Source organism: Mustela nivalis (assembly GCF_964662115.1).
Source record: "Mustela nivalis genome assembly, chromosome: 6".
NCBI lineage: Eukaryota > Metazoa > Chordata > Mammalia > Carnivora > Mustelidae > Mustela > Mustela nivalis.
The window spans coordinates 91911177-91933453 of NC_139025.1; the positions used below are offsets into that span (position 1 = coordinate 91911177).

Consider the following 22277-nt stretch of genomic DNA (forward strand, 5'->3'; position numbering starts at 1 on the left):
CATTAAGCACAGGAGAGGAAATTTACCTGCTGCCGCCCTTTTGAATAGACTTTGAGGACACTTGTCTCTAACTAGAACACCAACAACTTATAGGGACTCCATGGCGTGCCGGTGAAAAATAGGCTTTAATAGTACTTGCAGGGCTAAACCCCAGGGAGGGGCTTCCAACCAGTGAACAGATCAAAGCAGCAACACACCCTTTGGAAAGGGCAATGAAGATTGTAGTCACTGCCTCCTGGGGACCGAACACATTTAACATAACAACGTTTGCCCAGTGGAATCTCCCACAGGAGAAAGATCATTAAGTGCTATGACAGCAACTGTCATTCCAAAATATTTTCCCCATCCTAGCTCAGCCATCTTCATGACACTGAAGAGCAGAAAATCTGCTCTGGAGTACTGGAAGAAAGAGGGACACTGAAAAGAGCACTCGGGAAGCAGGAGACAGCACGGGGACCATTCACCTGTGGCTCAGAAGGGTCTGCTCCTAGCCACAGATGATGTGATTCTTCCAGAGAATTTCGTTGGAACTTCATTTGTCCAAATGTCAAGGTTTGGGAAACTTGATTGTTTCCCCTAATGACCATTAGATCACTAGAGCAGATCACCAGAGCGAGCCTCTCTTCCTAAGTGGACAGGTTCCCCACTCCGCCCCCTATGCCCCACCTCTCTGAAACATCTGTATTTTTCCTTCCACATTCCACAGGGGAAATCACACAGAAAGTCTCTGAGCTGGCATGAGGGTGGACATCCGGGCAAAAACAAGGAAAGCATACCCGAGAAGAGCAGCCACGCACTGCCGTGTTGGGTGGCTTATGAGAGACTGGGACTCAGGTCATCTCCTGGTCTCTGCTGCTGCTTTCATAGAAGCATTCTCTGGAACACTCCTCCTGGCATGATAGCATTAGCCCCTTCACGCTAGCCACATAGTGATGCTTCCTGCCCTAACCTTCGGCCTTATCTACACTCCCCACTCCACTTCTGGGGGATCTGCTACTTGTCTGTGAATGCCCAGAGGCTGATGACCAACATGAATATGAAAGTCTTGCCTATCCAACCTTTGCTGCTGTATAAGGACACTCAGAAGGTTTATCGCAACACCCAATGCCATCACCAGGGACATTCAAACTGCATCCCAGGAAATTCATCAGACTGCCACTGTCTGTCCTAACACCACCATCTAAGGACACTGTAAGCCCAACATTTGGAAACCTTATCAACCAACTCTTCTCTGGACTCAAAAACTGGGTGTATGGTTAGTTCTAACCATTAGAAATGGGTTCTGTCTCCATAGAAATGCGCGCCCCCCCCACTAAATGCCTGATTGCTTGCACCATAGAGAAGCCACGTAGATTGCTGAGCTAGGCGCCACACTCCCAACCTTTATCACTGTCTCCTGAAATAACTGTTTAACTAGACTGGTTGAGTCCCAGCACCAAGACACTGATTTAATGAGATGCAGCAACGCATTTAAATTTGTCCTTTTCTGTTTTCTCATCCCTGTTCCTTTTCTCTCTCTTTCTCTTCCCACCTCCCCCTTTGTAGATCTCTTGCTTTGCAAACCTGAATCTCTCTAGAGCTATATATCAACTTGGCTTCTGATAAATGAAACTTCCTGGGGAAAAACGTGAAGTTTCAAAGGACAGAATGAAGCATATCAGACTATGCTACCCCCCCCACCCCACTATGCTGCTTTGGCATATGTATTAGTATGAGCTAATGGCCATTGAGATCCAGGAAGATGCAGCAAAAGCTATAAAAAGAAAAGTGCATAAGCTTTCTTTTTGTAAATGAAATGTACATTATAAAGGAAATTTCCACTTGTAAAAAGTGTCTCCTTCTCCTATGCCAAGAAGAGGAGCATTCTTAATAACTCTTATTAATAGAGAAGGCACAGATTTAAATCTGTATAGTAAACTATACCAAGCAACTCTGGTTTTACCATACTTTTCTTTGGGAACCTTCTCATAACTTGCCTCTCCCACCCAGAAGCCCCCAAACTCCCTTCCTTTGGCCTAAGATGATGTTTAAGCCCATATTCTCACCACCCTTTAGAGTTACTCACATCTGGGTACATGTTAATAAACTCCGTTTTTCTCTTGTTAAAAAAGAAAGTCCTGCCTACCTCTAAAATATCCCCCACCACAGCCTGTGTCTCAGAAGACCAAGGTAAAAAAAAAGTATTTTTTTTAAAGATTTTATTTATTTATTTGACAGAGAGAAATCACAAGTATACTGAGAGGCAGGCAGAGAGAGAGAGAAGGAAGCAGGCTCCCTGCTGAGCAGAGAGCCCGATGCGGGACTCGATCCCAGGACCCTGAGATCATGACCTGAGCCAAAGGCAGCGGCTTAACCCACTGAGCCACCCAGGCGCCCAAAAGTATTTAATTTGAAAGATGTTGGTCTTTACTTAGGATCTATGACACTGCAAAAAGGAGAAATAGGCACAGCTCTAATAAGAGGGAACACAATACAGGTTCGTTTTGCTTAAGGTAAGGAAACAGATGAATTGCCTTTAAAAAGCAAAAACAAAAACAAGATTAAAAAAAAAAAAACAAAAACCTACCCAGTTCCTGCTTCCTGTAGAGGTGAATTACAGAGGTCATTTCAAGGTAACGGTAAGGTAATGGTAAGGCGAGATAAGGCCCAAAGGGAAGACCAACTCCTTATCCCCTGCCCCCCAGACCCATATACTATGGCATCATATCACCAAAGCCTAAAGATATACAGAAATACACATTATACAGGGGCATGCTTTACATGTAGCCAGAGAACTTGAGAAACGTAAGTGGGAGGGAATGGCCCATTTCCTAAGAGCTTTGGTTTTATATGTTGACATGGTAAGGAAGTTTGTAGTTTTCTTTCCATCTTTCTACTTTAGGTAATTATTATGTTACAAGCATACAGATGACTGCTTTGTCAGCACTTCCGCTTAGATGCTAAACACAGGGATGTTCCAATTCCCTCATAAGGCCAGCCTGTTGGTGCAAGCTCGTATTTACTCCATGAGGATACAATTCCCATGGTTTAGCATCTCTACAAGATCAAGCAAATCAGATTAATGGCTGTAACTCTGTCAACACACAGGCTGAGACCTGCTGAGAATAAAGCTGATTTTTAACACAGAGACTATAAGCCTCTGAAAATAATGGCTCCTGTTAAGACAAAGTCCCAACAAGAGACTATGAGTAACCCCTAGACCTGATTTACCAAGACTGGAATCACCATATATCATTAAGTATCGCTGTGAATTTTCACAATCATACAAGTAAAGTTTGAATTTAAGAAACCATTAAAGGCAAAAACCATCTAAAACACACTGATGCTTGAGATCACATGCTCTTGAGTCCCAAGCTTTAACAAAAAACCGTCTAAGAAGACACTGAGAGGACAAGGTCTACGATAAGAAATAACAAGGCTAAGAAAGAGAAAGAGCAGATATAAAAGAACTGAAAGAGATAGAGACAAAGAGACAGAAATCAAGCTGGCAAACCAGAAAATCTTCAGCATCTCAGGACCAGCTTCCTCGAGAAGACATTACAGTGTGGTCATGGCTCAGTTATGCCAGTCAAAAATGCTCATTTTTGCTTATGACTGTTTCTGCTGGGTTTTCATTCCATATGACCAAAACATTCCTAACTGATAAAATTGACGGGATCCACTAAATTCCAAAGTATCCCCAGAAAGCTGATAAGACTGTTCACCTCTCTTTCTAAATGGGAAAACAGAATCACATCAATAATGCTTGCTGTTTTCTACACTGGCAAAGAGAAATATATTATTCTTAGAGAAGAAAAATATTGTAAAACACAAGTTCTTCCATGCTGGCAAGTTAAATTTTCTTCAGTTCCCAGGGATATTTGAAGAAAAGCAGTTTTGCTTCTACTGGGCAGAAGCCAATGCATTCACTAGTGATTCTGGAAAAACCACAATTTACCAAGTCAGAGCATTGAACAGCCAAGGAGAAAGGAGCAGCCTAGGACAGGCCCAGAGGCTCAGAAATCTTCTCTAGAGCTCCATTTTTAATGCATCTGAAAAGAGTTTGCTAAGCACTTGTGCAGCTTGGTGAGAGAAATGTCTGTCCAAACACAGCTGGCTTCAATCAGTGCTACTCCTCCAAGATGGAGTCCTGTGAGAACCTCAGGACTAGCCATCCCCCCATGAGCACTTCCATGAGCATCAGTTTTAAGACCTAAGAGGGAAGGAGAAAGACAACAGAAGGGCGGAATGCTCATTTAGGGTCAGAACACTAGCCTTCATTATCTTTGTTGGCAAGTATTATCAAGAACAATTACCATTCATTCCCCACTTACTATGTACCAGGAACTACTAATCATTTAACTATATTCTTTTAATCCTTCCAACATTCCTCATGAGGCAGGTAAAAGTATTTTATAAATAAGAAACTAAAGTGCAAGAGAGTAAATAACATGCCAAAATCACTCAGTTAGTAAGGGTTTCATCCAGGATTTGAATTCATGTGACAGGTTTTGGGTTTAGCCATTATGATAGACTGTCTCCCAATTATTATTATTATTATTATCCATTGTTTCCCTCCAGTGAGGCCACTCCTCCTTCATCCCTGCAGTATATCTAAAGGCACTGTATTCACTGGTCCTACTATTGGGCTATCATCACACCATTGGGAAAAAGGAGACTAATGGTATGTCTCGCCAAGACTGAAACCTCTAAACACTTTTAAAGCAGTACCTTCCACAATGACAGTTAATCTGGTATGCAACTCTCCACTGTACTGTTTTCCCCTCCTAAAAAAGGGTTAATAAATCTGAAACTCAAGTGATCTTGTAGTAAGCCCTAGGAACAGCTAAGCAATGGCTGCTGAATTCCAGTCCTATGCTCAATGCTACCCACAATAAGACAACCCAACACAAGTCTCTCTCCCAGGGACTTGAATGCCCCAAGGTGACAGGGCCCACGATGCTCATGCAAACACGGATTGTGCTTTAGTACAGCTGGAGCCACAGTGGAAGAAAGTCAGATGCTAAGCTAGTTCACCTGGTCCTCTTAAAGGCTTGGGTCTGGACATTCCCTTCTGCAGGGCTGATCACCCATACGGCACAGGCCTGGATCACAGGTCCTGGACTCTGCATTCAGCTCACCGGACGGAGTGTGGGACTGGCTGCCAATGTCAAACTCTCTCTAGTCCGCCAACAGCAGTGTGAATGATGAAAGGAAAGGGTTTTCTGTGGCCATTGCAACTGCAAATAGGAATAAGGAAACTCTCCCCAATCACATCCCACTCCCAGCTCCTTGGCCTTGAGTTACATGAGGAATTGGCTCTGTCCGACCTTAGGGGACAAGGGCACTGCGTGTTATTTTGGGGAGTCAGCACTTACATGCCTGAATAGAGTCTGCCTTTGCAGAACTTGAAGAGCTCTGATGGAAGAAGAGAAATGTTGATGATGATGGTCGTGGTGAAGATGTTGATGAAAGAAGAAAACGGTGATGGTGAATGTCACCTACAAATATAAGCACAAAGCAGCAATAGATATCCTTCTAGTTATTGCCAATCCCCATCACGAAGGAGCTTCCGTTCCCAAAACAACCCCACTAAGGTACTTCCTCTGTGAACTAAACACATTCAGCTTCAAAATGAAGCGCTGATTCCCTCCCTTCCCCGCCCGCCCTTCCACCCTTCCTGTGCCAAGCTGGGAAGGAGACTGCACTGGCAGGTCACGGGCGCTGGGACCTGAGAGTTAACGACAGTTCTGTAGTGAGGAGCGTTAGGGTGACCCGGGAAGCCCCATTAACGCACTTCGGAACCGCTTGGTTGGGGAGCTTGAGGAACGGACGCCAAAGGGGAAGAAGGTAAGGTAGCGGGGCAAAACAGATTTGGTGCCTCCTTCCGAGAGCCCTGAGGCCCCGAGAGGCGGAGCAGGCAGCCTGTGGTCGGGAGGGAGAAGAGGCGGAGCAGACCGCCGGCAGGACAGACAAGGCTCGCTTTACCTGACCAAGTGCAGCAGCCAGCCGTAGAGGCTGCAGCGAGGATGCTGCGCTGGAGTCCAGAGCCAGAGCCCAAAGCCACCGCTGCGCCTGGCTTCGCCGAGACCCCACCCCTTCCCCGCCTCCTTCCCCGCCCCTTGCACCGAGACACCGCCTCCCTAGCACGCGCCCGCCCGGCAGGCTGTTTGGGGGAGGTGAGCCGTGGATTGATCGGCAGGGCCAACGACCAATGGAAACGTGCAGCGGCGCCAGGGGCCACAGATGGCAAGGAGGAGCGGGAAGGGACGGCGCCCAATCAGCCGCGGAGCCGCTGGGCCTGGCTGGGGCGCCGTGAGGTTATTGGGCAACTCTAGCCCCGGCGGCTGGGATTAGCTGCGTTCGTTAGACTAGGTCGAAGGTGGACAGCCCGGGCAACAGCCAATCTCCGGCTCCTTGCCCCGAGCTCCCCGGGTCCCGGGCCCTCTCTCAGCGCATGCTCTGGACTGGTTCGAAGAGGTGGTGGGGAAGGGAGCAGGTCTGTTCCCACGTTCCCGAGGTTCCCACGCCTTGGAGACCCCGCAGGGCTATGCGGCTCCAGTGGTCGGGTCAGCGCCCCCTGCCCCTGCACCTCCAGTAGCCATTCTCGGTAATAAGCGCTTAAAGGAACAAAGCAGGAAAACTCCAGAAACAGCACCCTCTCGTAAATCCAAACCCTTCTGTTAGTTTCTCCCACGCCCCAGCGTGGCCTCCAAATAACTCTTTAACCAGACTCACTGGCAGATAAATGACTTTGACTACTTGTAGTTACGAGCGGAAACTTTGGGCAAAAGAAAATGAGGTAGGGCCTCGGCGATTTGGGGGAAAGGAGGATTCAGTCAGGATGTCAAGAGAGTGGGCCTCACAATGAAGGCTACCTGCTTGCTGGAAAACCACAGCTCAAGATCATGTTGCCACTTTCTGTGACGGTGAGTCAGTGTACACTTGTTGCCAAGGTAAACTATTTTGCCCCCCCCCCCCCAAATAAGTGTCTAATCATTACTGGGAAGAACTGCCTCCAAACCTTTCATAAGAGGATTTGGGGTCTTAATGAGGTGGTTATTTGGTCTGTGATTTGAGTGGCATTTCCATCTGTTCCAAGTAGGTAGGCAAGAAAGGGCATTGCCTCTAATCTGCTCTCTGCTAAGTGCAAATTTTGTCCATCCAGAAAAGAAATCTATCCTGAACAGATTCTGGTTTCAGATAATAAATAAGAAAAAAAATAGGAAGCTATTTTAAAGTAATTTTTCCCTCACTTTTTTTTTCTAGAAATAGTAGCTGATGGGAACTCTGATTTATTCCTACTTATAATATTACCAAAACATTGGTTTTGGTACTTTATATGTAATTATCTCATTCAATCCATGTATCTACCTTGTGTAAGTTACCACCTTATTGATTAGAAAACAGAGGCTCAGAGAGGTCAAGTAGTTGTCCCAGGTTCACATAATTGGGAGCAGAGTCAGCACTCGGTCATTATTTCTGTTTAAAGCCCATCATTATCAATTAAAAGAAAAACAGGGGCACCTGAGTGGCTCAGAGGGTTAAAGCTCAAATCATTTCAGGGTCTTGGGATCGAGTCCCGCATAGGGCTCTCTGCTCCGTGGGGAGCCTGCTTCCCCTGCCTGCCTCTTTGCCCACTTGTGATCTTTGTCTGTCAAATAAATTTAAAAATGTTAAAAAAAAAAAAAAACGAGCAGCAATAACACAACTCTGCTTTGAAGTTTTGTTTGTTTCTCACCTGAAAAACTATCCTAGAGGGACCCAGTTCCCACAATACTGACTACTTAAAACTGTGGTTTCAAAAAGCACTTCTAAGAGTGAAGCGTCACTTCTGTAATGTGTTAAGAGCGATTGCAAGTCAGTTTTGTTCATGCAGAGGAGCTGTAATTTGATATTAATGAGAAGTAAGTACATTTTTCCAGGGCATGGGTCTAACTAGTTTTTAATTGGTGTTGGAATCTTTTAAAGTAAACGAACAAAATAATACCATGGCCATAAGAGTTTAGTCCTAGCGAGAAAAAGAATGGATAATAACCCAAAATAGCTCTTTGAAAAGAGTCATAAATCCTATGCTGACCTTTCTTCAAACCTGGAAATGTGTACTAATTCTAAGGTTGGGAAGGGGGAATATGTAGGAGGTGGTTTAAAGGGGAAGGAGAAGAAGAAAAGTGTTTTCTCGAAGAGGCTATTTATAAAGACAAAAATATAAATAAGGTAAAGGTTGCAGATCAAGACAAAAGTAACACTAATTAACAAGTTAGAGGCTTAGGCATTAGGGTTGATTGTGCTCCTCATTTAATATGTACTTACTAAGAGTCTAATATATGTTGGTTCCTGTAGTAGACTCTGGGGATATTCATTTCAATAAAACCCATTTCCTGACCTCAATGAAACACAGGCAGTTTAGGACGCAAATCTGGATCAGGCTTGAAGAGATCACTTCATAAACATAATTGCTAGTCTTCACAGCCACCCAGCATGGTCTGTATTATCCCTATTTCACAGATGAAGAAACTGAGACTAGAAAGAATAATAACTGGATTTGCACTGTTAAGGAAAAGCCTTCATCCCAAATCCTTCTAACTCCGAAGCCCCCAGTTTTGCAGTCCACTGTGCTGCCTTCCCACGGGGAGAAGCTAGTTCTTGTAATCTAAACAGAAATGCACCCTTCTTAAAATATACAACACAATGCCTTTGAATTTTGAAATACTGAATTCAGTCCACTTTTTATCAGAGTACCCTACTTTGTACATGGAACCAAGAAAATACAAAAGATAGTTCTGGCCATCAACTATGGTTTACCTTTTTACGCTTGCACTTTCATTGCCTTGCATATGTAAGTGATCTGATTTGGTTAATTGAAATCTCTGTCCTTCCCTGAGGTGAGTGATTTCAACATGTGACCCAAAAATTCAGATGTATTTAAAAATGAAGCAGAGAAACCAGGCACAGAAGGGAAAACACACACACACACACACACACACACACACACACACACACACACACACATTTGGTAGTTCCATTTGGACGAACTCCAATCCAGGCAGGGAAAAGAGATAGGATGTGGCAGATGGCATCCTCTGTGGCAGCAGAGTCCCACCTTCCCGTTATGAGACCAGTCAGAAGCAAGGAGTTTCTTTTACCCAAGAGCTGATGCCAGGGAACAGCATTCTGGAGACATCCAGTATGGATGTCAGGGAGATACCAGCTGGAGTTCAACATGGGGACTAGACACTCAAAGTGAATTCTGGGAGTGTCAAGGGAACACAGATAAGAAGAGCACCCCGTGAGCATTCCCAGGGGAATGGACTTTGCTCTCCCACAGAGAAGGACTATGCTCTGACGGGATCTGACCACATAACAAATAATTCTAGAAAGGGCCCAACAGTTCATCTCACTAACTAGTTCTGTCCCCAGCCCAAATCACCTTAACCAATCTGGACTTTAGTGTCTGTCACGGATGGAGGATAACAAAGTTATCCCAGAATGCCTGCCACAGGACCACTACTGTTCATGTACTTCTTTGTTTCCACTGAGCTAAATCTATACATGCAACATTCTCCAGGATAGATTTTGTATTTATTTCAACCCCCAAACAAACAAATAATCTGTGGGAGAGAAACGCTGTCCGCAGGAGGCAATTCAACAGGAAACCAATGATCACATCCCTCTGAAATGTAGGACACTGGGAGCAAACCTAATCTCTAAGATGTTTCCACCTCATTTGCCCTCAGCTGTATATAATCAGCTTTTCATCTCAACGACAGATGACTGCAACTTGCCTGCTGCCACATTTGTCCTAATATAGATGCTATCCTATCAATCAATAGCTTCTCGTCACCCACAAATTTCCTGAAAATACTTAATGGCAAAATTCTGATCTCTTCAGCATATCCGGGGATCTAAGCCACAGAAAAACCAGACTTTGTGCCATGACTTTGTCACTTACGTGGGCTCACCGCCTGAGAAGCAATAAATCAGGCCATGGAAAAGTCAGAGCTTGAGGAACAATAGAAAAATACCTAGTCAAGTCACCAGAACGACACTTCTTCAGAGGGAGCGGGGCTCGGTCTCTTCTGAAGCACATCCTTATTTATTTATTCCCAACTCATTCCAAAAAGGTTTTTGAAATGACAGATTATCCTTGTAACACTGCAGTGTGTAGGTGAACATTGTGGAGGCTGGTAAAATGTTTGCAGACTGACAAGATTTTTTTTCAACTTGCCTACAGAAGTATTAAAAATATCTTAAAGGCCACCTGAAGCACCATATGGAGGAATTACTCTCACTTAGCTACAACCATAGCCGCATTTATGCTGTCAGTTTATAGGAAGAAAGCAAGTTCTTGAGTCTCAAGCTGAAACCCTTCAATCTCTCATTAATTCCTTGAAGGAGCTGAGGTCCAGCTCAACAGGAAAAGTCATAACGACTATAGTTCTCTTTATATAGGGGAGCGGAGAGGAATCATGTGTGAGGGTTCCAGGCCATGAGAGATCTCCTCAGATACTACAGCAGAACTTGCACTCAGGAGAGTCTTGTCTTGTCACTAGCTGGCAAGGCAGGCTGGTGTGCAGCTTTGTTAGAGGGTCTTTTACTGAAGACCACCCCAGACTGAACCCCCTCCTCCCCGAGGGCAGGAAGGAGATAATAGCAGGAGTCAAGTACCTGCTTTGCGGCCAGTAACCCAAATGTGATGGGCAGGGAAGAGTTACCCCATCTGGGGCAGAGTTGCAGACAATGAAGCCTAATCACATCGCATGCTATAAGCTGGTCTCTGAAGGTAGCAGTCGGAAGAATCAGTGCCAAAGACAGCAGGCTCTGCAGAGAACAGCTGGAGCCTCAAAGGAAAGGAAAAGCTTTTTTTTTTTTTTTTAAATGATTTTCTTTTATTATAAGAGTATCACATGATCGTGGCAAAGTTAAAAGGAGGAGGAGGCACAGAGGAGAATATAAAAATTGATGGTAATCTCACCATTCATTTATTTAATCAGCAAGTATTTCTTGAGCCTCGCCTACATACCAGGCCCTTTTTTAGGCACTGGGGTTGGAAAGATGAACACAAATCTGCTCTCTTGGAGCTTCCAGTGCACAAAGGGGGACGGGTGAATATTAGAATCACACAAAGGAGAATATCATGATTTACTAGGCTGAGTGCTACGCAGAAAGGAATACAGTCCCTACAAGCAGAATATAAGGGAACCTGTCCAGACTTAGGGGGCGGCAGAGGCAGAGGAGTGGTGGGTCTGAGAAGACTTCCTGAGGAAGGGACCCTTCACCTGAGATCTGAGCAGGAAATGAAATCAGAAGATGGATGAGTAGTGACCCCTAAACAAATAAATAAATAAAGCATAAAGAAAGACATTGCACAAGCTCCCTGGCAGAAGGGAATGTGGGGTGTGTTGAAGAACTGGGAGAAACTGGCATGCATAGTGACTAGACTCAGAGGGTGGGACCGGAGACTGAAGAGGTAGGCAGGGCCAGATTGTTGACCTCCATACAAGTCCTTCAAATATTTTATTTATTTTATGTGTGTATAATATGTGTGCATATGCACAACCTGTGTATATATAAGATGTGTGTGCACAGGCGTGCGTATGTGCATGGTTTAATCATTACCATCGAACTGCCACATTTTCCTCTGGGAAGTGTGACCCTGTCTGTACTCTTGCACCATATGAGTGTCAATTTCACTTCATCTTCAACCACACTCATTATCTTTTATTAAACTTCAGTGTTCAAGGGGCACCTGGGTGGCTCAGTCGTTGAGCGTCTGCCTTTGCCCTGGGTCATGATCCCGGGGTCCTAAGATCAAGCCCCACATCGGACTCTCTGCTCAGTGGGAAGCCTGCTTCTCCGTCTCCCACTCCCTCTGCTTGTGTTCTCTCTCTTGCTGAGTCTCTCTCTGTCAAATAAATAAAATATTTTTAAAAAAATAATAAACTTCAGTGTTTGATTAGCAAAAAGTATATTATTTAAGTTTTCATTTAGCAGCAAATATATTTTTCACTTGCTTCAGAGAAAGTAGGACCATCTTCTCAATGAAATAAGTACAGTATTGTAAGTGTTGGTCAAAGGCAGCCTAAAGAACCTGTCTGCTGGAGATCTCTCTAGCAAAGATTCAGCCTGGGTACCTACTGTTCCCTCCTCATGCCTCATCCTTGAGCTAAGGCATTAAAATATGAAAGCAAGGGGCACCTGGGTAGCTCAGTGGGTTAAGCCTCTGCCTTCAGCTCAGGTCATGATCTTGGGGTCCTGGGATCAAGTCCTGCATCAGGCTTTCTGCTCAGCAGGGAGCCTGCTTCCTCCTCTCTCTCTGCCTGCCTCTCTGCCTACTTGTGATTTCTCTCTGTGTGTGTCAAATAAATAAATTTTTAAAAAATCTAAAAATATAAAACTGAATTTTAAAAAAATGTGAGAGCAATTCTCCAAATTTGTGTTGGCCATCAGTCTTAATTTATACTAATGCAGGGATGAATTTCCTCCTGGCCAATCAAATACAACAGCCCTGAAGGAAATAGAGAAGTCAGCTAAGATTTGTTGGGAAGAGAGAAAAGGGTCGGTATGGGCTTGATGGGAAATGGGCCAGTTTGAAGGAGGTAAGGAATAGTGGGACCTAAAGCAAGGACCTCACAAGGAGACTTCATGCCCCAGTGAGAGAGTGGGGCAGTAGAGGGAAACATCTGAACACAGGTTTGACAGCTTTACCATTTAGCCTCGGGAGGGCTGTGTTCACTTGCATGCATCATCTGCAAAAATTCACTGGCCTGCCTCTTACCTCAGTTCCCTTCTGCACAAACATGTCTTGATCTCAGAAGATCAGGACTGTGAGTGAGGGTGTGTGAAGACTGCAGAGTCTTATGCCCAAATCACGTGTGGTCTAGGCAGCATCCCCTGGAACTGAAATCTACCTCTCTGGGGAGTCTGTGGGGGTGTGAGAATGGAACAGGGAGGTTTACCTATTTCCACCCACTGGTACACCAGGATCTTGACAGCAACAGTCAGGAGAGAGTGCAGAGAGCTTCCTGCAACAACACTGGAGTAGTTTATCTTGAGAACTTTATGAAACAATGAATAAGAAAGATAGAACTTTGAGTTCTATGTACATTTTACAGTGTAAACTACAAATACAATAAAGTGTGTTTCCTAGATAACTGTCCAGTTCCAGATGACCAAAAAGGCTGGGGGAGCTAAAACACTTTCTCTCTTCTGGTCCATGCTGGATTCCTCTTGTTTTGTCTGGCTCTTGTTCTGTAAATGAACTTCTGTGGGTCTCAGTTCCATATTTAATGACATATCCATGTCGAGCTTCATCGTCAGACCCTGAGGGTGAAAGATCCCACACTTTGTTTAATGTTCTCTTGTGCCCGTCTTGAAATTCAGAATGACTTCTATTTTTTTTTTTAAGATTTTACTTATTTATTTAACAGAGAGAGATCACAAGTAGGCAGAAAGGCAGGCAGAGTAAGAAGGGAAGCAGGCTCACTGCTGAGCAGAGAGCCCGATGTGGGGCTCGATCCCAGGACCGTGGGATCATGACCTGAGGTGAAGGCAGAGGCTTTAGCCCACTGAGCCACCCAGGTGCTCCTCATAATGACTTTTATTTATTTTTTAAAATATTTTATTTATTTATTTGACAGATCACAAGTAGGCAGAGAGGCATGCAGAGAGAGAGGGGGAAGCAGGCTCCCCACTGAGCAGAGAGCCCGATGCGGGGCTTGATCCCAGGACCCTGAGATCATGACCTGAGCCGAAGGCAGAGGCTTAACCCACTGAGTCACCCAGGTGCCCCCCGCCTTGTAATGACTTTTATTTTATTTTATTTTATTTTATTTTATTTTTAAAGATTTTTTATTTATTTATTTGAGAGAGAGTGAGAGAGAGAGAGCATGAGAGGGGAGAAGGTCAGAGGGAGAAGCAGACTCCCCATGGAGCTGGGAGTCCAATGTGGGACTCGATCCCGGGACTCCGAGATCATGACCTGAGCCAAAGGCAGTCGCTTAACCAACTGAGCCACCCAGGTGCCCCTGTAATGACTTTTAAACAAGAGAACTTGCATCCTGATTTTGCACCAGGTCCCCCAAATCTCATAGCTGATCCTAGTCATATCCTGTTCCCAAAACTCTTGTTTCCAGTATTGAAATGTGTTAGAGATTTCACAGTATAATATATAATATTATTTATTATTATTAATTATTAATATTATTTATTATAATATTTTTGTTAAGAGCCAGACAGTTCATGGCTTAGCTCTGTGCTTCCTAACAGTGTGATTTTTGAGATACAGAATCTCTCTGAGCTTCAGTTTCCTCATCTGTACCCACCTCTGAATTTGATTTTTTTCTGGTTTTAAAAAATTTAAATGCAGCAAAGCACTTAGCACTCTGTTGGGCACAATGCACGAAGATACCATGGGTATGTGATTATACTGTACACATTTCACCTTTATTACATGTATCTTGCTATTTAATGAAGACTTTGCCTCTTCTCTCCCATACAATCAGCAAAATATTTGCCACTAATTACCATAGTAGCAGCTAGACTGTGTGGTCCTTCGGATGGCCGTCTGTCTCTGCCTCTGTACTCTGTACACATAATCCGGTCAGCGGTTGCTGAATTTGTTCACATTGTCTTCTCACACAGCGTTTTGTGTTCTCTTGGTGGCCACAGGAGGGCTGTTTTTATTCTTCAACTTTAGGCAGAAAGAGTAACTCGCAGATTTTGGATCTGGACAAAAAGTGGATTCTGAACTCCCAAGTCCCTCCTCACCCACTTCACCCATGACGCCATGACAGTTTCCGTGTAACTGACGTCCAGCATAGGTCCTACGCACCGCAGTGCAGCAGCTGTATCAGTTACCATGTCATACCCTAGGACAGATAAGCTTAGACACAGAAGCTTCATTTAAAACACACACACAGGGCGTACATGCCCACGCTCACATACACGCAAGTAAATGAGTAACAACAGATCAAGCTAGAGACCAGAACAGACAGTCAGAGTGTCTTAGAGGAAGTGTACATGTGTATACGTGTTGTCCGCAACTCACTGAAATGCATAAAAATTAAAATGACTGATGGGTGATGGGTAGAGGGATCTATAGATGGATAAATATAAGATAAAGGAAAGAAGCTAAATGTTTCCTGTGGGTACTAGCTGATGAGTATATGAGCATTTGTTGTAGAAGTCTTTCTTCCTTTCTATACATTTAAAATTTTTTAGGGATGCCTGGATGCTTCAGTTGGTTAAGTCTCTGCCCTCGGCTCAGGCATGATCCCAGGGTCTTGGGATCAAGTCCCAATTCGGGTTCCTTGCTCAGTGGGAAGCCTGCTTCTCCCTCTGCATGCTGCTCCCCCTGATTTTAAAAAAAGATTTTTAAAAAATCTTTTAAAAAATTTTAATAAAATGTTGTCAAGGGAAGTCTAGTCTGCTGAAAATCAGGAAGGGAATAAAATCCAGATTTCTGTCTTTTGGAAATCTGAATTCTGGCAATACTGAATTTACATGCCAATAAGTGGTTGGGACTAAGTCACAGGTGCCTTTTCAAGGGGCATAAGACCATTAGGTCTCCACATCCCTATTTTCTCCCATTCTATTGCCATAGGTGCCCCTTGTGTAACTCATTTAGGTTTCCTGCCTCATTCTCACAGACATTTGTGTTGCAAGCCCTGTTGTAAATGTACATGTGTCAGTGGATTGATTATGGAATAATTATTCTGTAAAAGTATTCTCAAATACCTTATCCAGAGAATTTCTACACGAGGCTTTTAAGGTTCTCCTTCAGATCTGTAAATCTCCTAAAATTATATGTACATGAAAAATATTGTGCCTTATTTTTCTGGAAAGATAGGCTGTAGCTTATTTTTTTTTTAAGTAGGCTTCGCACTCAGCATGGAACCCAATGTGGGACTTGAACCCTGAGATGGAGACCCAAACTGAGATCAAGGATCAGATGCTTAACCTCCTGAGCCACCCAGGTACCCCTAAAAAATTTTAAATGTATAGAAAGGAAGAAAGACTTCCTTTCTCAAAGATAATAGAGAGGTTCCTAAAGAGGTCAATGATTCAAAATAATTAAGAACATTAAGACCAAATATAAGTTAAGCAGCTATACTAATGTATTTTAAATTATTCAAATTTTTAAAAATTCCATATACATATAACCAATCAGGCACACTGTTACCTTGGAACTCACGTTATCCTGGAAAATAAGGGATCTGAGTACCTCTTCCTGAACCAGAACTGCTCAGGGCTTTGTATGTGTAAGTTAGCAAGTAAATGTGTATCTAGAAGGTAAGGCAAGATTCACTGACCATGAGGGACCAGCACATACAGAGTTGCCAAATGCTGTCTGTGATCCCAGCATTAGAAATTTACTTCATAAAAAAGAAAAAAGAAATTTACTTCTTGTGTGTACATAAGGGCTGGCTGGTGATCTCCAGGAAGGTCTAATAGAAGAAAGTAATTCGGTGAATTATATCTTGGGTGCTAACAGTTTTTCTTTTTTTTTTTTTAATTTTTTATTTTTTAAATTTCTTTTCAGTGTACCAGAATTCATTGTTAATGCACCACACCCAGTGCTCCATGCAATACATGCCCTCCATAATACCCACCACCAGCCTCACCCACCTTCCCACCCCCATCCCCTTCAAAACCCTCAGACTGTTTTTCGGAGTCCATAGTCTCTCATGGTTCATCTCCCCCTCCAATTTCCCTCAACTCCCTTCTCCTCTCCATCTCTCCATGTCCTCCGTGTTATTTCTTATGACCCACTAATAAGGAAGATGTGGTCCATATACACTATGGAGTCTTATACCTCCATCAGAAAGGATGAATACCCAACTTTTGTATCAACATGGACGGGACTGGAAGAGATTATGCTGAGTGAAATAAGTCAAGCAGAGAGAGTCAATTATCATATGGTCTCACTTATTTGTGGGTGCTAACAGTTTCAATACCATCTTCCTCTTCACTTTAGTCCTGTATCTAAGAATGGCCAGTAGTATCATGCTTCTTTCCAAAACTTGACCCTGGGATTTCCTAGATCTGTATAGATAATGACAGCTTATTATTCTAAGGCAGTGCTTGCTTACTTGTATTTCCCATCCTTCAAGAATGTGAGAGGATAGTGATTAAATATAGCTAATCTTTCTTTTTTATAGGCAATAGTTTTGCCACCAATTTATCTGGCTTTTCCATAATTTTGAGTGAACACAAAGTTAGAAATGGATTTAATTCAATAAATGTGTTCTCTGAGCCTACCTTGTTTTATGCAATATGTTCGTCTCTGGGGCTACAAAATATGACTTGGTCACTACATTCAAGAATATTTGTCACGGACACTATTGATTTGCTATCGGTCTAAGTGACCCGGAAAAGCCCTTAAGATTATATAATTTTAGAAACCAAGGTTTTTCCTGGGGGTTCTCATATGGATTAGGAAAACTTAATTTACTGGCCCTGAGGTTTTTGCCTTTTGGAACTCTCCCTAATCTCTTTGCTCCAAGGTTGACCACACTGAACTTGGTGTCAGGGATATCCCTCTCAGGCAACAGGATGTTCAGGCAGCTGTGACCATTAGAGTTTGTCTGAGCCTGGGCATGGGGAGTGTGGGGATGTGGGGGAGACAAGGCACCCAACAAGGGCCGTTTCCAGGGGCAAAGCAAACATCAGAGCCAACTAGAGGTCTCTTCCGGGCTTCAGTCAAAGTCCTGGGCAGGAAGGTAGAAAGTGGTAAGAAATCAACAGCAGGTTGTAAAGTAGAGGTACCTGGGTGGAGGGCTAAGTAGACATCAGAGAGATTCTGTTCGGTACTTCAGAAGCTTCTCAGGAGGAAAAGGCAACTGTTAGGTTTTGTGGCACATTTACATGTGGATCTCTTATATAGACGATTCTCTAGACCTTCAGGTACCTACAGTCACTCAAACATGAGTATTTGCCATCTCTTCACTTCTGGGGGGTGAATGCTTTAATATTACATCATTTAATCTTTATCAACTCCTTAAAACTCAAAGAGAAAAATCTGAGATAAGACCACAACAACTAGGGGCGCCTGAGTGGCTCAGTGGGTTAAAGCCTCTGCCTTTGGCTCAGGTCATGATTCCAGGGTCCTGAGATCAAGCCCTGCATTGGGCTCTCTGCTCCTCGTGGAGCCTGCTTCCCTTCTTCTCTCTGCCTACTTGTGATCCCTGTCTATCAAAAACAACAACAACAACAAAAACTAAGACTAGAGCAGAGGTCTTTCATTCCAAAATCAGGGTTCTATCTGCCATACTCCAGCTACCCCCAAACAAGTACCAACATGTTGGACCAAGGTTCTTTGGAGTTTTGTCTTCAGTTCTAATCCTGCTTTTTTAGGGACCGGAATACACATTAAAGTCCTTCCAGATTGCTCTCTTCTTGATTGTGCTTACTGCTTTAGGAACTCAGCTTCACCTCAGATAACCCAATTCACTCATCATCAGACTCCACTCCTACTGACTGGATTTTTGGATGGATTTCACAACAGGCCTTCCTTAGGCCAAGCTGTTCAGCTGAGTTTTTTCCATTTACCACAGGAGCCTCTAATGCCTGGCTACCGGAGTCGTGTGAGGTGTGAGGATGCGCCTGGCCAGAAAGAAGACAATGCAAACTACTGAGCTGGAATTTGTGATTCCCTGTGGAAAAGAGAAAACAGGAGCAAGAGCAAGGCACACCTAGTGGGAATCTGATTTTCCTGCCCATGCACACTTGTCACAGGGCACTGCCACTTCAAAGCCCAGCAGGTGGCTTCGCTTTCTCTTGCAGAGTGTGTTCCTCTCATACTGACAGGCCAGCTGTTTTACTAAATGTGATTATTAACAGAAATGCAATTATTTTGTGGCACCATCTCTTAAGTATTATGCCTCAAAGGATTAAAACAAAACCAAGTGAGTTCACACCTGGAGTGGAGGTAGGACTAAGGTGACCAGATGTCTCTGCTAGTCTCTGGATTTTTTTAATCTTCCCTGGTCTGCCCATCTGGCACCTGTGCTGGCAGAGAGACTCACTGGCTCCTGGCCAGGGGGCACATGAAGTGAATAACACTATCTTAAACAATTCTAGAGTATGAGAGGAGAAGAGATTACTCCATAGGAAGAGAGTCTTCACCCTTGGAATTTCCTTTCCTTTTTCTTAGGGATTTTTGTATCTAATTGGTTTAAGGTAGCTTTCTGCAATTCATTTTATATAAAACAAGGATAAGGACTTAAGACCCTATCTTGATATAAATATATTTACAATTTAAAAAAAAAAACAGGAGAGGTGGAGAGGTTTATTAGCTTTTCACAGGAAGCTCCTTGTTTTTTTTTTTTTTTTTCAGCAATTTCCCTCAATAAGCTAATTGCCTTATCTTAGGCAAATTAAAGAGATTAAGCAAAAATAAAAAGAGTTCTTATAATCTGAGTTCTTGGAAGAAATGGCTGGGGAGGCTTAATAATTTTTAAAAAGCCCACATCAACAAATGGTCTCTGAAAAACAGTCTGAGGGTTTTGGAGGGGCAGGGGGTAGGAGACTGGGTGAGCCTGGTGGTGGGTACTATGGAGGGCATGTATTGCATGGAGCACTGGGTGTGGTGCAAAAACAATGAATTCTAGAACACTGAAAAGAAATTTAAAAAATAAATAAAATTTTTTTAAAAAGTGGCCTTTACATAAAGTTAATAGCAGGCTGAAATTTCCTAAAAATAAGCCTCTCATATATGTGTAGATACAAAGTCTCACCATTGAACTTTTACCAGTAGGTAAAAGATTTCATTCTAATTTAAAAAAATTTTAACTTATTTTTTTAAGATCTTAGCTCGCACTTATGATCCTAAGACCTAGAGTCACGTGCTCTACCAAATGAGCCCGCCAGGCACCCCTCAAAAATTTTTATCTTGATAGTCAGGGTCACTCCATCTTCCTCTCCCTTTGACATCATAATGATGTCTCTAGGAGAAGGTGCTGCGTTTTTTAACCCTCAGGAACCTGGGATCTGCCTGGAGATAAATCTGGTAAAATTGTCCCTCCAGCCCTAAAGCCTAGGGCACCTGACCACACCCTCAATCCATGTCCCAGCTGAGGTAGCAAATCCAGTTGAAATTGAAGTCGAGTGTCCCACATCCTTCACAGACCAGATTCTGGAGATGGCCCCAACTTGCTAATTAGAAATAAAGTCACTTAGGCCAGAATGGGAAACTTAAGGGAACAGTTGTGCCGCAATTTGACTCAACTGAGTGAAGCTAGGCTCAAGTCTGTGTTGTTTTTGTGCTTTGTTTTTTTCTTTTTGAAAAATGGTTTTTCAATTGTAGTTAAAAAGAAAAACCCTGAGTAACTTTACATCAGTAGTTATGGACTGCACTAAGGTATAGACCCTGAATATTTGCTTAAGATGGAGGGAGGATTAGGGAGGGACAATTTTACAGTGTTAAAAAACCCATTTCCCAGTACCTCCAGAACCAATGTTCTCATCCAAAGAGCCTGAGAAAATGGCCCTTCAATTAAGATTAATACAGCGTGCCTAGGTGACTCAGTCATTAAGCCTCTGCTTTTGGCTCGGTTCATGATCTCAGGGTCCTGGGATCAAGCCCCACATCGGGCTCCCTGGTCAGCGGGAGGCCTGCTTCTCCCTCTCCCACTCCCCCACTTGTGTTTCCTCTCTAGCTGTGTCTCTGTCAAATAAATAAATAAAATCTTAAAAAAAAGATAAATATCAGAGCACATAAAAGATAATGGTTTCATTGACTATTTAATTGTAAGGAAGCTCCTCTCTGGTTGAGAACACCTTCTCAATCTCATAAAGATACTGACCTAAGAGAGTAAGGGACAAGAAAAAGTAACAGACAAGGCCAATTTATAGTAGCAGAGTAGAGAGGATCCTTACCATCTTGTGAAGTTGGAGAGGAAATTTAAGAAAAAGGAGCTAGTGGTTGGGTTTAAAAGCGGTGTGTCTGTTTTTATAAAACCTTCAAATTAAATCATAGATCATAAAAGATCTTATTTTAGTTGTCCAGGGAAGTCATTTGTGTCCCTTCCCTTGACTTTGGAATTATTCTGGAAGCTTTTTCTCTAGTTTTGCATATCCAGTTGTCCCCCTTTGACTTTTTAGGCAAGTGCTATATGATGAAGATTTACCTTCTTAGCCACTTTTGTAGATTTTTCTCTGCACCTCACACTCGCTAATTCTGTTTTCAGAAATGGGACCATATTTCGGTTTCCTTGAGCCATTTCATTCTGTGTTCTACGGTCAGCAAGCCCTCTTGCTCAGCTCTAGACCCGAAAAATTAAAATCAGGAATAGATAAGGCTACCTAACTCATGCTCTAGCTAAAACCCATTGTGCTCATTTCTTACTGCACTTTCTTGAGGCATTGACAAAGATGTTTTGCAATGATCAGAACATTCTCACCCCCAGACCAGAAAAGCCCTTTTGGCAACAGAATGCCTAGAACACCATCCCCAGACGTCTCATTCCCTGCCCATGATCATGGCCTGAACACACACCGACCCCCCACCAGGGATCACGTGCTCCCTGCCTACTCACTTGTATGTGCTCCCTGAACCTCTCTTATAACACTCAGTGTGTCCATCTTGCCAGTGGAGATGTTGGTTGTGCCACCTCCCCCTGCTGCTGGCACTGGAAATAAATTTCTCCCTTTCTTTTTTCCAAACCATCATCTGTTGATTTATTAGCTGCTTTTGCAAGGAGTTTACCCAAGTTCATTCGGCAACAGTGTTGGCACACCCAACCAGTAGCTATGTTCTCAATTGTCCAGTTCCCTCCAGGTTTCCGGGATGGAGCAGTCGGCCTTGGCATTGCCAGGGCTCACCCACACATTTCCTAAGTTAGCAGCTGTGATAGCTCATCCCATAACACCACTTCCATATTTTGTATTTATTAAAAAGAATTTTCTATAATAAATTTAGTCAGACTTCTAGTTCTTATTTTCTTTGCATCTTATCTATAAATAAGTCATATACTCCAGAGTTTTCATTTTGCTGGGTATCAAGTCTCTTAGTGCTAGTGAGATATCTGTGTCCCTGACTGTAGATCTTTGACTCCACCATTTACCTTCCCAGAATTTCAACTAGGATTCAACTTAATCATGAATCATGATCATCAATTGTGGCTAATATTTGTTGAAAACCCACTATCTGCCAGACACTCTGCTTGTTGGAAGAGGCAATCTGCCAGTGTGCCAGGCAGTCTGCTCTGTCTGTACATGCCTGTGGCTTCTTGCAAAGAATGCAAGGTTCTGACCCCTCTTCAGACAGGCTGCTTCAGAGTCCTGTTAGCAAGTGA

General features: G+C 43.3%; 1 protein-coding gene across 11 annotated transcripts in view; it reads right to left on the minus strand.

The window, feature by feature from the left end:
• Positions 1-6142, minus strand: part of FMN1 (formin 1) — a gene marked incomplete at its 5' end in the record, with an annotated part of 414033 nt that extends 407891 nt beyond the window's left edge. For 8 of the 11 annotated variants that reach the window (XM_082734303.1, XM_082734305.1, XM_082734302.1 and 5 more), the window contains 2 exons: positions 5358-5480; positions 5968-6134. Coding sequence is in view for 1 of the 11 variants with exons in the window: in XM_082734298.1 (XP_082590424.1) it covers positions 5358-5359 (2 nt within the window). Of the gene's footprint in view, positions 1-5357; positions 5481-5967 lie in introns of all 11 variants that reach the window. The other 3 variants (XM_082734298.1, XM_082734297.1, XM_082734299.1) reach the window with 2 other exon arrangements.
• Between the last annotated feature and the right edge of the window lie 16135 nt (positions 6143-22277).